General features: G+C 43.6%; 1 protein-coding gene across 7 annotated transcripts in view; it reads right to left on the bottom strand.

Annotated features, from left to right (window-relative positions):
* The window catches only part of ARMC8 (armadillo repeat containing 8), a 213,783-nt gene that overhangs the window by 47,046 nt on the left and 148,222 nt on the right, over nt 1–18,515 (bottom strand). For all 7 annotated transcript variants that reach the window (XR_012656387.1, XM_032763603.2, XM_075068605.1 and 4 more), the window contains 2 exons: nt 10,705–10,905; nt 6,925–7,020 (listed from right to left, as the gene is read on the bottom strand). Coding sequence is in view for 6 of the 7 variants with exons in the window: in XM_032763603.2 (XP_032619494.1) it covers nt 6,925–7,020; nt 10,705–10,905 (297 nt within the window). In the remaining variant the exon portion in view is untranslated. The remainder of the gene's footprint in view (nt 1–6,924; nt 7,021–10,704; nt 10,906–18,515) is intronic.

The raw sequence follows: 18,515 nt of genomic DNA, 5'->3' as shown, positions 1-18,515 counted from the left end.
CTATGTGCGATACCCTGTCCCCACAAGCAGGTTCAATCCCTCAGTGGTACATCACCTTCTGTTGCTTTCACATGACATGTTCGCCCAGTTTTCTCTTTTGTCCCTCCTGTACCCCATGAAGATGAGACAGGAAGAAGTGAAATCTGTTCCCTGCCTGATCCTTTCCTGACCCAAAGAACAGGAGAAGTAGGGAAGTGATAACCTCTTGTCTGGTCCTCATACAATCAATATGATACCCATAATCTTTGTACCTGAAGATGGGATCAAGACAATCTTCTCAAATGAAATTTCCTGTGAGGAAAGCCTTGCTCAGTGCATGCTTAGAACCAAGTAGTAAAACTTCTGTTTCATTTGGGTATAATTTCATAACATTATATGGCATTCATGACTCAATGCTGTATGAAGCTAAAGAGGGAATGTAAAGACACTTTTACCAAATCTGTACAACTGTATGTTACAGTCCTGCAGAATACCGCTTAGAACTAACATACAAATACAGAAAAGGACAGGTCTTAAGGCATCAATGTTAGACATATCAGCTGACAAGACAGAATACATACATAAATACTTTGCAGTACTGCAGTGTTTTTCATCGGAGCATCTCAGAACATTTCACAAACAAAACAACCACTAATACCCTTGGGAGACACAGTAGGTGAGTATTAGCATCCCCATTTCACCAATGGAGAAAGACACAGGATGGCTATGTTATTTGGCCAAGGTGTACCAGCAATTCTGTGGCAGAGCCAGAAATCAAACTTAGTTTTTCTGAATCCTAGTCCTGTGTTTTTAACACTAGACCCGTGGCTCTCAACCCACAGCCCACGGGCCACTTGCGGCCTAATCAGCACACAGCTACAGCCCATGTAACATTCTAAGGGCCATACAGGTAGTATATATAGTGTGTGTGAATGCGGCCCACATAACACAGAGAGCTGCACACGCAACCCACAATGGTAAAAAGGACCGCTGCACTAGACTATGTTTTCTCATCTGAGTTTCTTCTGTTCCTTGACATTTTAATAAGACAACTACTAGTCATTTTTCAGAGTAGCAGCTGTGTTAATCTGTATCCGCAAAAAGAACAGGAGTACTTGTGGCACCTTAGAGACTAACAAATTTATTTCATCATGAGCTTTCGTGAGCTACAGCTCACTTCTTCGGATGCATAGAATGGAACACACAGACAGGAGATATTTATACATACAGAGAACATGAAAAGGTGGAAATATGCATACCAACAGGAAGAGTCTAATCAATTGGCTTTCTAGATGCTACAAAGAAATACACTGAATAAAAAGGTAAGTATCTTACATATACTTAAACACAGAAATCTGTCCCTGTTTACAGATCATTTGAAGAGTGGCAAATGATCTGTGTACTTACATGGCCACCATCACAGTAGTATGTATGCACCTCATAGACAATTAATTTATAATCAACTCTCGTGGGAGGTGGAGAATTATTTGATTTGCCCAAGGTTGCATAGGAATGTGTGCAAGAGCTGGGAAATGAACAGAGATCTCCTGAATCTCACTCCAGTGCTTTAACCACAAAACCAACCTTTCTCCCTCAGAGGGCAATGAATTTAAAGTTACACACTGATCAAATTTTTAATCAGTTTTAAAACTATTACAATTTCTTCAATAAATTCACTGTGGAGATTATTGTATATTTCACTATTTCTATCCTCCAAAGTTGTTGTGAATTTGTTAGAAGTTTATCCCTTTCACAAAAGAGATATGCTTTAAGAATCTCTTTGGTTTAGTAAGGAAGAAACCCTGCAAAAAACAGTTGGAAAGCACTCTCAAACATACGATTTGTAGATCAGTGGTATATTGCAAATAAGACTACAAACTATGATACCACAAATATGAATCAACAATTTAAAAATAAATATTTTATTAGAAAGAAATTACACAAATAATATTATAAAAAGACTTTTTAATGGTTAGTCTGCACTTTTCTGAGCTTAGATCTTAATATGTAGAGTCCTTTTGAATCATCATTTAACTGAAATATTTATCCTGCTTCGTATGGGTTTTAGGGGACCATTACATAAGCCTATATAAAGTCTGGAAAATAGCACCACGGTACAGAATCAGTTCACATTAAACAAATTTTGGAAGCAGTGAAAAAAAACCACTTAAATCTCACTAAGCAAACTTTTGTACTCATTTACATCAGTAAAACTCCATTTAAGTCAACTGGGTGTATTGGCCTTAGAGCAGAATTTCACACCATATATGGAAAGTGACAGAATATAAGAGTTAAATAGAGAATTATTTACCACAACAATTTTTAAAATAGTTTTTGAAGCATGGAGTTGCTAGAATAAATATAAATCAGTGAGTTTTTTAAATATCAGTTTTCACATGAACCCTTTCTTTCTGTTAATAAGATATTGCATGTTCAAATAAAAGATCACACTGTTTGGACAAGTGAGAACAATTACGAATAAGGCATAAGGATTTGTGTCAGGTGACAGATATTTGGGAAGTGATACTATAAGGTTAGTGGGGCTCCATTTTCCAGCAGTCACGTTAGTTTTAGTCGAAGCGGGGGTGCACCTTTTAGAAGAGGTCAAGACAAATCAAATGATTTAAACTAGTTCAGTGAAGGAGATAAAATTATCCCGCAAACAAAAAATCCTCTTTTTCCCCTAAAAATTCATATCTTACTGTCATATTTAAAAAATATTGACAGGGTTTATTTTCAGTAGCATCCACGAAAAACAAAGCACCTTACATTGTATGTAGTAAAGTATTTTACTAGTAAATTAAGCCTTGAAACAGCAATTCTATCTCCAGCCTGGTGAGGTTTCAATGCTAAATCTTGCCTTCAGTGATTGGCATTTCTGTCCTGAAAATTCCTTTAGTTATATTAGAGCTATTTTGCAGCATTTTCAGGATTAATGTGTATTGTGATATGTCATTCTTGCTTTTTTATCCTATTTTATTGATAATAAAAATCCAATATTTATTTTCATAGTAATTTTATCGCCACATTTCACTCTTAGGTTACCATAAACATCTGTCAAGGTCTATCAGAACTAACAAGCTCCAAGTGGACGTAAATGCCTCATATGCACAGATGCGGACAAGCCAAGTAGGAGAGAATACTCTGGTTATTACCACTGGGGATAATATGCACTGCCATCTCCAGTGTGGTTTGCCTGGTAGAAGCTAGTCATGAATCTCCTTTTAAACATTACTGCTTCCTTATGTTTACTTCTGAGAAAAAGTTTGCATTATGCTACACTGCAAAACAAGAGAACGTTACTCACCTTGTGCAGAAAAGATGGTACTTTGGGATGTGTCAGCCTATGGGTGCTCCACTGTTGGTGTATCTGCACCCGTAATCGGATAATTTTGGTAGAAATGTCTGGTCGGCCCGCCTCAAGGCTACATAGCACTGTGCCGGCGAACCACCCTCAATTCCTTCTCTACTCAAAGAGAAGAATCCCTTCTTGAGAACACAGAAGTAAAGAGGAGAAGGGCAAGTTGTGGAGCATCCACAGAATGATGCATCTCAAAGAACCATTGTTACTCCACAAGTTGAATAACTTCCTCTTCTTCTTTGAGTAGTGTCCCTATAGGTACTCCATTGTAGGTGACTTCACAGCAGTATCTCACATGGAGTGCTGGTGCTTCTGTTATTGATGATAGTTACTCAAGACTTCAGCTCTGAAGAATCACATAATATTCCGCAAAAGCATGGCCAGAGGCCCAGGTTGCTGCCCTGCAGATTTCTGAGATGGGGACATCTTTAAAAAAAACGCAGCCAAGGTATAAACACATCTTGTGGAGTGCTGCAGGTTATACGCCTGGTAAAAGTGGTTAATGCAACTAGAGACCCATTTGGAGAGTCCTTGAGTTGATATTGCAGAACCCTTGAATCTTTTGCAAATCAAAGGAAAAGTTCAGGAGACTTGCTAAAGTCCTTAGTCCTGGCTAAATAAAATGCTAGGGGTCTCCTAACATCCAGCATATGTAGTATCGCCTCCCTGTTGGCAGCATGTGACCTCCAGAAGAAGAAAGAGGAGCATCCATGTACCAGCAATGCAGATACAGGTGAGCAACCGTTTTCATGTTCTCTCCACAGGTACTAATGCGGAGAGTGGACTAGATGATACATCTGAGAGAAGGGAGCAAAAGGAAACTCCATCGATTGGAAGACAAGAGATGCATTGTCCTAGGGATGGGGGTTCCATGACCACCACTCCCAAGAGAAAAAGAGGTGGGTGGTGGTGGTTGGGGACTCTCTCCTCAGAGGGACTGAGTCATCTATCTGTCACCCTGACCGGGAAAACAGAGAGGTCTCTGCTTGCCAGGAGCTAGGATTCACGATGTGATGGAGAGACTGCCGAGACTCATCAAGCCCCTGGATTTCTACCCCTTCCTGCTGCTCCACATTGGCATCAATGATACTGCCAAGAATAAGATGGCCTCAACCTAACAAAGAGAGGGAAGAGAATCTTCGCAAGCAGGCTGGCTAACCTAGTGAAGAGGGCTTTAAACTAGCTTCACCAGGGGAAGGAGACCAAAGCCCTGAGATAAGTGGGGAAATGGGATACCGGGAGGAAGCAAGAGCAGGCGAGCACAAGAGGGGAGGACTCCTGTCTGATACTGAGAAAGCGGAACGATCAGCAAATTACCTTAAGTGTCTGCACACAAATGCAAGAAGCCTGGGAAACAAGAAGGGAGAACTGGAAGTCCTGGCACAGTCACGGAACTATGATGTGATTGGAATAACAGAGACTTGGTGGGATAACTCACATGACTGGAGTACTGTCATGGATGGATATAAACTGTTCAGGAAGGACAAGCAGGGCAGAAAAGGTGGGGGAGTTGCACTGTATGTAAGAGAGCAGTATGACTGCTCAGAGCTCTGGTATGAAACTGCAGAAAAAACCTGAGAGTCTCTGGATTAAGTTTAGAAGTGTGAGCAACAAGGATGATGTCGTGATGGGAGTCTGCTACAGACCACCAGACCAGGGGGATGAGTGGATGAGGCTCTATTCCAGCAACTAACAAAAGTTACTAGATCACAGGCCCTGGATCTCATGGGAGACTTCAATCAACCTGATATCTTCTGGGAAAGCAATACAGCAATGCACAGACAATCCAGGAAGTTTTTGGAAAGTGTAGAGGACAATTTCCTGGTGCAAGTGCTGGAGGAACCAACTAGGAGCAGAGCTCTTCTTGACCTGCTGTGCACAAACTGGGAAGAATTAGTAGGGGAAGCAAAAGTGGATGGGAACCTGGGAGGCAGTGACCATGAGATGGTCGAGTTCAGGATCCTGACACAAGAAAGAAAGGAGAGCAGCAGAATATGGACCCTGGACATCAGAAAAGCAGACTCTGATTCACTCAGGGAACTGATGGGCAGGATCCCCTGGAAGAACAACATGAGGGGGAAAGGAGTCCAGGACAGCTGGCTGTATTTTAAAGAATCCTTATTGAGGTTGCAGGAACAACCCATCCTGATGTGTAGAAAGAACAGTAAATATGGCAGGCAACCAGCTTGGGTTAACAGTGAAATCCTTGCTGATCTTCAACACAAAAAAGAATCTTACAAGAAGTGGAAGATTGGACAAATGACGAGGGAGCAGTATAAAAATATTGCTCAGGCATGCAGGAGTGAAATCAGGAAGGCCAAATCACACTTGGAGTTGCAGTTAATGCAAGGAGATGTTTAAGAGTAGCAAGAAAGGGTTTCTTTGAGGTATGTTAGCAAATACAAGAAAAAGTCAAGGAAAGTGGGGGCCTCTTACTGAATGAGGGAGGCAAGCCTAGTGTAACAGAAGATGTGGAAAAGTCTTAATGTACTCTCAATGCTTTTTTTTTCCCTCTGTCTTTCACGAACAGGTCAGCTCCAGACTACTGCACTGGGCAGCACAGCATGGGAGAAGAAGACCAGCACCTCTGTGGAGAAATCACGTGTTTGGGAACTATTTAGAAAAGCTGTGATCAAGCACAATGCACCATGGGGCCAGATGCGCATGCACCACAGGATGCTAAAGGAGTTGGTGGATGTGATTGCAGAGCCACTGGCCATTATCTTGAAGAACTCATGGGGATCAGGGGTAAGTTCTGGGTGACTGGAAATTAAGGCTAATGAAGTGCCCATGCTTTAAAAAAAAGGGAAGGAGGATGATCCCAGGGAACCCACAGGCCAGTCAGCCTCACCTCACTCCCTGGAACAATCATGGAGCAGGTCCTCAAGGAATCAGTTCTGAAGCACTGAGAGGAAGGAGGAAGTGAATCAGGAACAGTCATCATGGATTCACCAAGGTGTTCTAAGTCATGTCCTAACTAATCTTAATTGCCTTCTATGATGAGATAAATGGCTCGTGTGAATGAGGGAAAGCACTGGATGTATATTCGGCCTCTTGACTGTAGCAAAGCCTTTTGAATACAGTCTCCCACAGTATTCTTGCGGCAAGTTAAGGTAGTATGGGCTGGATGAATGGACTGATAGATGGATAGAAAGCTGGCTAGATTTGGGCTCAAGGGGTAATGATCAATAGCTCCAAGTCTAGTTGGCAGCTGGTATCAAGCGGAGTGCCCCAAGGGTCGGTCCTGGGGTCGGTTTTGTTCAATATCTTCATCAATGACCTGGAGGACAGTATTCTATTTTGTCAAAATGTTCGTTGCTTCACAGTGTGAAATCAAATTTCTCTGGAACTCATGCAAAAGAAGTGCACCATAAGGTTAACATAACACATTATTCGTCAATCCAACATGTGCACACTAGAACAAAAACCAAACTTGCATTCTATTCATCCTTCACTTATGCTTTTATTCTCTCTGCTTTATCTCATTCTATCAGCGATAAGGCACTCCACCATGACTTTCAGGTTGATGTTTTTCCCTGCATGACTGCTGCCAATACCAAAGGATGACCCTCTCCCAGACTCACCTTCTTCCGGATGTCTTCATCATTTGCTCCAAGTGAAGCATACAGCTTGAACGCAGCCTGGCGCAGTTCATGAGCATGCTTTAAATCATGGTCAAGCTATTGAAAAAAAGTAAATCAAAGTTGGATGCTTTATGAAAGAGAATTTAAACTTGCACGTGGTATTTTCTTAATTGTTATAGATTAGTGCCTGTTTATTCAGGTTTTGATTGCATTACACACCAAACAGGCAGGATTACCACTGAAACTGCAGATTAACTTTAAGTATGTGCTTATATCCCATTGAAGTTAATAATTAAAGTTAAGCACACATGTGATTGCTTTGCTGAATTGTAGCCTATACAGATAAACAGTAATAACCAAGCAACATATGTATGCAACCTCTCAAAATACAGGATGAGATTAGTTACATTTTCCCAGAGAAAATGAGTCCCACTCTCTTCTTTCTCTACAAGCCAGACCAAAATGTCCTCCTTTCGCCATGCTCACCCCACAGAAAGAGTTACATGGTCAGATTGGGGGAAAACAACTAGATTTACTAGGATCTAGATATCAGAGGGGTAGCCATGTTAGTCTGTATCCACAAAAACAACAAGGAGTCCGGTGGCACCTTAAAGACTAAGATTTATTTGGGCATAAGCTTTTGTGGGTAAAAACCCCAGTTCTTCAGATGCATGGAGTGAAAATTACAGAAACAGGCATAAATATATATTGGCGCATGAAGAGAAGGGAGTTACCTTACTTTACAGACACCTCCTCATCAATTACTGGGAGTGGACCACAACTACCCTGATTGAATTGACCTTCAACATTGGTTCTCCACTTGTAAGGTAACTCCCTTCTCTTCATGTGCCTATATATATATATATATATATATATATATATATATATATGCCTATTTCTGTAATTTTCACTGCATGAATCTGAAGAAGTGGGGTTTTTACCCACGAAGGCTTATGCCCAAATAAATCTGTTAATCTTTAAACTGCCATAGGATCTAGATCAGGGGTCGGCAACCTTTCAGAAGTGCTGTGCCAAATCTTCATTTATTCACTCTAATTTAAGGTTTCACGTGCCAGCAATACATTTTAATGTTTTTAGAAGGTCTCTCTCTATAAGTCTATATTATATAAATAAACAATTGTTGTATTTAAAGTAAATAAGTTTTTTAAATATTTAAGAAGCTTCATTTAAAATAAAATTAAAATGCCGATCTTATCAGCTTAGTGTGATCCTTTTCCTTGCTGAGTTTTCCAATGTGCATCACAGCAGGGAGTGGCTGAGGCCACGAGCAGAGCCCCGGGCTGGCTGTCGGTACCCCAGGCCAGCAGTGGGCTGAGTGGGGCTGGAAGTCTGGATACTGGCTGGCAGGGGGGGCTGGTGGCTGGAACCCCAGACCAGCAGCAGGTAGAACCTCTCAGCCTGCCACTGGCCCCACTCAGTCCACTGCTGGTCTGGGGTTCCGGTAGTGGCAAAAGTAACTTAAATTTCTTACAGGTACTGTTGTATTACAACCTCCCTCACAGGGGGAGGAGCTCAGGGGCTGGGATGTGGTGGGGGAGCACTCAGAGCAAGGGGTTGCGGGGGGGGATCAGAGCAGGGGGTGGGGATGTGGATGGTGCAGGAGTCAGGTCTGGGAGCATGGGAAGTGTAGGAGTCAGGGTTGGGTGGCGTGAGGGGTTCAGGGCAGGAGGTTGTGGGGTATAGGGGGAAGTTGCGGGGGGATGGGGACTTGGGGATGGCCTGGGACAGTCCCAGTTGTGGCTGGGTTAACTGGATGGTTCCCTGCCCCATGCTGTTCCTGTTTTTGCCAAGGGAGCTGTGGGCCAACTGTGTGGGGGCACTGCATCTGCAGGCAAATGGGGGGCGGTGGCAGAAGACCAGGAGAGCGACCAACGGATGGGAGGCATGTCCGGCTCTTTGGCGGCGGGTTCCTCACTGAGGGAAGGACCAGCTGCCGAAAACTGAAGCAACGGCGGTAGAGCTGCCGCAGATCGCGATAGCAGCTTTTTTTTTTCTTTTTCTTCTTCTTTTCAGCTCTGGGCCTCAAAAACGCTGGAGCCAGCCCTGCAGAAGACCCTCTGGTCTGCCACTCCCTTCCCCCAGGGGCCGCAGGGAGGGCACATGCCTGCAGTGCCCTGGTGTCCAGCCACAGTGGTGAGAGAGGGGCAGCAGGACAGGCTGGGACGCGGACACCTCCACTGCGCCTCCCGCCGGCCCCTTTCACTTGTCTGACTGCCTGCTGCTTCGGCCGACTGCGCCAGCCTGCAGGAGAATTCCGGCAGCCTCCTAGCTGAGAGTGCGCCACGCCCCAGTATTGGCTGGCTCCTGAATTTGGGCTAGGTTTCAGTTCCGGCTGCCGGCCCCTTGCCAGCCGGGGTCTCAGCCGCCGGCCTGCTCAGCCCACTGCCAGCCTGCAGTTCCGTTCACCCAGGCTGGCGGCAGGCTGAGTGGGACCGGCAGCTGGAACCTCGGCATGCCATTACAAATCGGCGTGTGTGCCACCGTTGGCACGCGTGCCGTAGGTTGCCGACCCCTGATCTAGATAGTAGTCCCAATAAAAATGGATGGTATCGAGGGACCAAAACTGCTCTTAGAACTTTGGCTGAAAGGCTCCAACAGATGAAGCAATGGTATCTATTTAATTCAACATGAAAAACACTGTCAAGGGAATTTTGAGGTTGCAGGGTAAAGCACTCAAAAGTCAGGAAATGCCAAAGGTAAGTTTGTCTGAGTAAGCTTAACTCTGCCTCAGTGCATCCACATTACAGTACAGTACATTACTTCATGATTATAAACAATTTTTCTAATAGAACAATTTATCCTGCAGAGCCCTGCCTCATTCCACCTACAACTTACAAGATACTATCCATTTCACACTCACCAAATGGCTGAAATGGACATACATGTGCAATGCTGCTGACCTTTACTCTGAACATCCATAAAAAGTGCTAAAAACACAGTGTCAGACTCAGGTCTGGAATGTTGTTTTTTTGATTCTCTAGCCAATATCTAATGCTTCCCAGCCAGTTACTGAACCTCTTTTTTGTCTTATTTATTCCATTTAAAATTTGGCTAACAATTCTTTGTACTTTTGTGGTATTTTTTCATCTGTGGCTCTCAGAGCATTTTGTAAACATGGGTAAGCCGGAATAACCCCATATTATAGGAGTTTGAGAACTAAATCTGCCAATTGTGATTTCCTGGGCTATTCCAGAACCAAAGGGGATTAGAGGACCTTTGTCTTTCTGGAGTACATTCCAAATCAGTGGAAGAAGGGGCAGGGGAAGGCCAAGAATGCTTTCCATCCCTGAGATCACCGATCACCATTCCTTTCTTATGTTCTCCCTTCCCCAGTGAGAGGAGGGAAGTTAGAGATAGCAAGCAATACAGGGAGACTGATTCTGCAATCCATGCTCCTATTGCAAAGGAGGCTAAAGAGCTGTCTAGAAGGTGGTGGAGTAGGTGCTTGTGCAGAGTGCTTGGCTAACAGGCCTTTCCTGCTCACTGCTCCTACAGTGCTATTTGCCTGGAATGTTCCTCCTCAGTGTGGGAGGAGGGAGAGTCATACAACAAAAGAAAGGTTTTGTGCCTAAAGAGCCAAAAACATTGAGGGCCCGATCCAACTCCCACTGATTTCAAGAAGATCAGGCATTAGTACAGCAGTGCAACAACAAAGACAATTTTAATGAAAGTTCTGCATACTTAAGACACACATTTGCAGTTTCAAAATCTCTTTCAGGTATTCTGAGAAGTTCTGAACTGACAGAGAAAAACACATACCCTTTTGATATCGGTGATTGCACTGACTGAGCTGGGATACTTGAAGTAGTCAGAAAGCATTGCAATAAGATGGTCTGTAATACTGGCAATTCTCTGGAGCTCAACATCTGTTTCAATTAGATAGGCTAGTGTTTCGGCTCCTTCTACTCGTTCTTCCAGCAATCTTTCCTTACTACACATCCGAACCAAACTTGGCAGTGTCTAGAAGGTACAGAATTCAACTTTAGTTTCAGAGAAGATAATTTGTAAGTCTTTATAGATTCCATTTTAATTTGATGTCTAGAGCAACTCTCCTCACCAAAGTTTCTTAAAGAAAAAAAGGTACAAACGGTTGTGGAAATATCCACACAAATTAAGTTCAACTTATTTAATTATAGGCTCTTCTTAGCAGTCGTCACTGCACTATAGGGTTCTCTCCTGCCATCTTTTTTGGTCATAATACTCTTTGCAAACGTCTACAGCCAAGCACTGAGGTACAACCACATCTGCTCTAACCCCTCAGACAGAGACCAATACCTACAAAATCTCCACCAAGCATTCTCAAAACCACAATACCCACACGAGGAAATAAGGAAACAGATAAACAGAGCCAGACTGTACCCAGAAAGCCTCCTACTGCCAGACAAACCGAGAAAGAAACCCAACCAGGACTCCACTTGGCCAATCATACAGCCCCCAGGCTAAAACCCCTCCAACGGCATCATCAGGGATCTACAACCCATCCTGGACATGACTCCTTCACTTTCACAGGCTGGTGGCAGACCAATCCTTGCCCACAGAGACACTTGCCAACCTGAAACATTTCTCACCAGCAACTGCACACACCACACTTAGTAACTCAACTCAGGAACCAATCCATGCAACAAACCTTAGATGACAACTCTGCACCAATACCTACCCAGCGGACACGCATCATAGGACCTATCCAGATCGCCCACACCATCACCGGTTGCATTCACTCTGCACATCCACCAATTAATATACGCCATCCATTGCCAGCATTGCCCCTCTGCTATCTACATCGCCAAATGGACAGTTCTCTACGCGAAAAGGTAAATGGACACATCAGATTTAGGAATGGGCAATATAAACAAAACCTGCAGGAGAGCACTTCAACCTCCCTGGCCACACTATAGCAGACCTTAAGGTGGCCATCCTGCAGCTAAAAACCTTAAGGCCCAGACTTCAAAGAGAACTCTGAGCTTCGATTCATCTGCAAATTTTGAGACACATCGCTCAGATTGAACAGACTGTGAATGGCTTGCCAACTAACAGAACATTTCTCCTCTCTGGAGTTTTCACACCTGACCATGCTGAACGGGTCTCATCCTCCTGATTGAACTAACCTCGTTAATCTCTAGCTTGCTGGTAGCATATATATACCTGCCCCTGGAAATTTTCACTTACATGCACTGACAAGAAGTGGGTAATTCACCCACGAAAGCTCATGCTCCAAAATGTCTGTTAGTCTATAAGGTGCCACAGGATTCTCTGCTGCTTTTACAGATCCAGACTAACACAGCTACCCCTCTGATACTTTGCAAACATCATGTCCCGAAAGGACCCACAATCAAAATGTTCTGTATGGAAGTTCAAATGTCCACTTAATAGTCTTTACTTGCAAAGCTTTACTTGTGCTGAAGAAAAGAACCCTGTGATTTGTCTTCAGAACTTACCAGCACTGCTATGGAGGAGGCTTCTAGGTACCAAGGTAACAATGAGCACATCAAGTATCCCGCTTTGATTCTAATATTCCCAGTTCAGTATTGCCACAAGAAGCAGCTTCTGGAAGTAGGAATAGAGTGACTCCGAAACAAAAATACAAACAAGAACATGTCTCATACTCATGGTGGAATAAAAAAGCTTAGCAACAACTGGAGTGCGTGAAAAATATTGCCTTCATGTAGTCCAACTCCTGGAATCTGCATATCAAGCTGTGAGACCTGAGAATGGCTGAAAGCAGAAAGCCTCAAGAGAAGTCCATGTGTATCCTTCATGGAGATGAACAGCGAGACAAAGATTAGAAAGAGGCATGTGGCCTCTCCTCATTCATTTAATGTCCTCTGGACTGGAAACACAAGGGGCCTGATGCAGCAGGAAAGAAGTGTGAGGGAGTATAGGTCTGTGGAGACCATATATTATTAGAACTCCAATTACTAGTAAGTAATCTACTTTTCCACTAGTGACATTGCCACCAAAGAGTCACTGGGGATCAGACATGCAGCAATCCGCCACAGCAGAGGGATTGTGAAATACTTGTCTCAATAAGGCATCTGATCTAGGCTTGTTATTATGTTGGGTAAAAACGTACAATGAGTTTCATATGGTCACTCTGGAAATCTTTAGCTCTTGATCCCATCTATTATGCTCACTCTTGCCATAGGATCTGCTGTAGCTCTAGTGGGACAGGGTGCTAAATACCACCTGGAACTAAAAGCCTGTCTGCAAACAACAGATCTCAATACAAAGGTGGATCTATTTGGTCAGCCTTTGCACCCTTCCTCCAAATCCAATAATATGGAGGTTTTCCAGAAAATCCTGATCCTATTCAAGTGATAAATGAGCGCCTGCTTCACAGCCAACTTGTGGAGCAAAGCTGTCTCAGACAAGTCAGAAGATCTAGTAAAGAAAATCTGCAAGAAGATCAGAGACCAGGGTTCCCTGTGCCATGCCTGCAGGGAGAAGGTAACATGGAAGATGCTACAGTGCCTCTATGTCACCTGAGATTTCCATACAGAGAGATCCTCCCAGAGCTGGATACGCCAGCTTTATGGTTGCTCTGAGTTGAGGGAGTGGTGCAAGGTGACTCTAATGTAGGGGAGGAGATGGCCCTCTCACTTCCGACTGGCAACTGAATTTATCAAGGCTTGTAAATTGCATGGAACCCAATTTAGCCATACTGAGCGTAAAAGGTTTGAGTCAGTGGCTCCAGGGAGAAAATATTTCCACTAAAGCTATTCCTTCCAGCAGAGCCTGAAAGTACCACTGCTACTCTAAATACTTTCTCTCTTTTAAAAACAGCTTCTCTCTTTATAAAATGTTTCTACCAGTAATACTGTATTCTATATTACACCCATATTCTTTCCCTACTTATGTACCGTGAGAATCACACTAGCCCCTTCCCAACTAGTCTCAGTGAAAGTCAGCAGAATTCAGAAGAGATTGGTTTCCCATTTTCAAAGCTGCTCCCTGCTCCTCCAAGGTATACCTAATAACTCTGAAAATAATAAAATAAAGTAAATTAAAATTATAGGACTAAACTGTTTGCTGGTATAACTGCACTTCAGAGTTACAGCAGAGAATCTGACTCACAGAGTTTTATATTTTCCAAGAACTGTACAAACAGAGTTATGAGATAAGAGAGAAGGGCCTCTCATGGATCAGTAACTGGTTAAAAGATATGAAACAAAGGGTATTAATAAATGGTCAGTTTTCAGAATAGAGACAGATAAACCCAGGAGTCTGTACTGGGACCAGTACAGGTCAAATTATTCATAAATGATCTGGAAAAAGGGGTAAACACTGAGGTGGCAAAATTTGCAGATGATACAAAACTACTCAAGATAGTTAAGTCCAAAGCAGACTCAGAAGAGTCAAAAGGGATCTCACAAAACTGGGTGACTGGGGAACAAAACAGCCGATGAAATTCAATGTTGATAAATGCAAAGTAATGCACATTGGAAAACACAATCCCAACTATACATATACTATGATGGGGTCTAAATTAGCTGTTACCACTCAAAAAAGAGATTTTAGAGATATCGTGGTTAATTCTCTGAAAACATCCACTCAATGTGCAGCAGCACTCAAAAAAGCTAACAGAATGTTAGGAACCATTAGGAAAGGGATAGATAATAAGACAGAAAATATCGTATTGCCTCTATATAAATCCATGGTACACCCATATCTTGAATACTGTGTGCAGATATGGTTGTCTCATCAAAAAAAAAAACATACTAGAATTGGAATGAGGTTCAGAAAAAGGCAACAAAAATGATTAGGGGTCTGGAACAGCTTCCATATGAGGAGAGAATAATAAGACTGGGACTTTTCAGCTTGGAAAAGAGACAACTAAGGGGAGATATGATAGAGGTCTATAAAATCATGATGGGTGAGGAGAAAGTAAATAAGGAAGTGTTATTTACTCCTTCTCATAACACAAGAGCTAGGGGTCACCAAATGAAGTTAACAGGCAACAGGTTTAAAACAAAAAAGAAAGTATTTCTTCACACAATGGACACTCAACCTCTGGAACTCTTTGCCAGAGGATGTTGTGAAGGCCAAGACTATAACAGGGTTCAAAAGAGAACTAGATAAATTCATGAGGATAGGTCCACCAATGGCTATTAACCAGGATAGGCAGGGATGATGTCCCTAGTCTCTGTTTGCCAGAAGCTGGGACTGGAGAACAGGGGATGGACCACTTGATGATAACCTGTTCTGTTCATTCCCTCTGAAGCACCTGGCATTGACCACAGTCGGAAGACAGGATACCGGGCTAGATGGACCTTTGGTCTGATCCAGTATGGTCGTTCTTATGTTTTTGTCTAAACATAAATTAGTGAGCAGCAGCCTAGGGTGTAAATCAACAGTGCTCCAGTGTACTGTGCAATAACTATCTTTGTGGTCCCTGCTCCTGTGCAATAGAAGTTCCCTAGTGTGCACTGAACTACTGCTGTTTGAAACAGAAGTACACAAGGCACTCTAGGGAACTTTTACTGTGCAGCAGCAGGATACATAAAGATAACTGGTATGTGGCATGCTGGAGCACTGTAAATTTACACCCCAGCTTGCACCGCATTCACAATCATTTAAACATGCCCATTTAATCTTCCTAGCAGCCTAGAAATAGGTAAATAATTATTATTACCTCTATTTTACTGAGTAGTAAGCAGGAAGTTAAGTGACTTGCCTAATTTCACCCAGGAAATAAGTGTCAGCACAAGGAGAAGTATCCAGGTCTCCTGCCTGTGAATACTTAATTCAGTAGAACCAAAGTGCCTTCCCCTGTGTGCTACCCATTTAGGGCATAAGACAGTCAGTAGGGAGGTTGAGTCAGGGGTCTACAGTTTCAGAGGCAAGAGTTAACTGGCATGGCACAGAATCATTTGGGCCAACCTTTTAGCCCAGGGGTGGGCAAACTTTTTGGCCTGAGGGCCACATCTGGGCCATGAATGCTCACAAAATTGGGGTTTGGGGTGTGGGAGGGGGGTGAGGGCTCCAGCTTGGGGTGGAGTCTCTGGAATAAGGTGGGGGATGAGGGGTTGGGGGTACAGGAGGGTCCTCTGGGCTGGGACCAAGGGGTGAGAGGGCGGGAGGGGGATCAGGCCTGGGGCAAGGGGTTGGGGCCCAGGATGAGGTCAGGGGGACAGGCTCTGGGAGTGGTTTACCTCAAGCAGCTCCCAGAAGCAGCAGCAGCAGCAGCATGTCCCCCCATCCAGCTCCTACGCAGAGGCATGGCCAGGAAGCTCTGTGTGCTGCCCCCTCCACAGGTGCCGCCACTGCAGACCCCATTGACCAGGAACTGTGGCTGCGTAGGAGCTGGATGGGGGACATGCTGCTGCTTCTGGGATTGGTCCTGCTCTGAGCAGGGGGTTGGACTAGATGATTTCCCGAGGGCCCTTCCAACCCTGATATTCTATGATTCTAAGCCCCAGATCCCGCTTCTTGGCAGGAGTTCAAGGGCCGGATGTGGCCCCCGGGCCGTAGTTTGCCCACCTCTGTTTTAGCCTATCTGGAAATTATCCAGGAGTACTTAAAAGGAAGAGGTAGGTAGTTGCTGGGGGCATGGATCCAGCCACCATGAGGGAAATCAGTTCCCACAGAAGTGAGATTTCTAAGATGTGTGAGTTTGTTTAAAGTCTGTTTAAGGCTCTTCCACATTTCAATCTTCGAAAAAGAGCATTTGCTTACATGGGATTTTCTACCTCTACTGCGGTCTGTTTCTGCCCTGGGAAGCGGGTTTTAATGGTTTCTCTTTCCTGAAGAACAGAAGGAAACCGAGACCTTCATTTTTAAGGATTGTTTTTTAAACAAGTGATTTCAGACTTTGACGTGCTTTGATACTGGAACAAGGGAACCGTGGGTCTGGAGAATATTAGCTCAGTAACCTCCCTCTCCAAGTCCTTAGCTGCCCTGTGATAAAATGGAGTTGGTAATAGCATTTTGAACATTGATAATAGGATTTAGCCACATGTTCCATTCATTCTAATTTACATGAAAAGGGATGAGGAAGAGATAAGATTCTGGCATGAATTTAAAACTGGAGGATACAGCATTTTTTCAGCTTTCTATAGAACTGAAGTGATTGGTTTTTATTCCTTGGAACTGCACAGTCCCCATGAAGTGGAAAAGGGTAGGAGTAGAATTTAGTACTCGTTATAGAGGTCCTGTGTAAACCTTCCAACTGCCACTGAGTCACAGCAGCTACAGATACATTTGAAGTAGAGCGGGGGTGACTTCTGATTATTAGGGAAAGATTTGCACAGACCAACCAGATCTCCCTTTCTGGTGAGACTGAAACATGATGAGAAAGCAGGCTGCTGGAACTCAGACCTGCTTTGGAATTCAAAGGCCTAATATTTCCAATGGCTCTGAAAACCCAATAGACCTGGTCAGGAACCTGATACCTTGGAAAGTAGAAAAGTTTCATCTGTTTTGCTAATCGAGCAAAATCAGGACTCACAGAGAAGTGAAGATCTTACAGCTGTACTTCCTGAGGTAAATTTTCATGAGACATGATTAAGAACTGAGACACCTTGTCAGAGCTACAAAATAATCTCCAAGCATCATCCTGCCTCTTCTGGCCAGTGAACAAAATCTATCACTTATCTTCAGAACCAGATTTGTAAAGAAGGAAACCTTACTCCATCTGGAATAATTGTAATGGCCCAGGAGGGGCTGATTATTACTCACTTTCATGGCTAAGATAGCAAAGAAATATAATTTCCTTCTAGGCAGAGGCATCTTCCTTAACTATCAAAATGAGTAGACGGAAAACGCTGCTGAATTTTGCCATTTCAAAATCTGCTGCCACAACCAAAAGAAACAGAAACTGGGCAAAGAAGAAGAATTCAACCCCCCTTTGGAAACCTGATAAGAGTTTGGAATTTTTGTTACTGAAACTGTAACTGGGATGGACGAAACCCTTCCAGTAGATTCCCAAAGTACCTTAGTTCAAAGAAGATCAAATAGTTTGTAGTTGGAATTTACCTTGAACTGAGATAAAAGGGATACTACAAGTTACCAACTCCTGGAAAGAAGGAGGAAGAGATGAGAAGATCAATTTGAACATATGGGTGAAGTGGACAGGCAATCTACAATGCTGCTCCCCGCACTCCCCTTCGGCTCCCAGCATTTAGGCCAGGGACTAACTCAGGCACCATATGCCTTTCCATTTCCTGAACAACTCTTGCTCTAAGGATTTCATAGGCCTCAAGGTCAGATCTGAACAAAGAGATTGCTGAAAGCCCCTCTGGCACACACTGATGCTTGAACGAGACATCAGCACTGGAGCACTATTAAGTGAGACAGTGACACAGAGGAGACAAGCACTTCTTTCCCTTAGTCATCAGAGTGCTGTACGTACAGCTGTCAGCTGTACTGTACATTCCTGGTATTCTGAGCCTTGTGGAGAACAATCAGTTGTCCTCTCATCATAGAATATCAGGATTGGAAGGGACATGAGGAGGTCATCTAGTCCAACCCCTTGCTCAAAGCAGGACCAATCCCCAGCTAAATCATCCCAGCCAGGGTTTTGTCAAGCCTGACCTTAAAAACTTCTAAGGAAGGAGATTCCACCACCTCCCAAC

This window comes from Chelonoidis abingdonii, chromosome 8 (genome assembly GCF_003597395.2).
Source record: "Chelonoidis abingdonii isolate Lonesome George chromosome 8, CheloAbing_2.0, whole genome shotgun sequence".
Classification (NCBI taxonomy): domain Eukaryota; kingdom Metazoa; phylum Chordata; order Testudines; family Testudinidae; genus Chelonoidis; species Chelonoidis abingdonii.
This window is presented reverse-complemented; position numbering and strand designations above follow the sequence as displayed.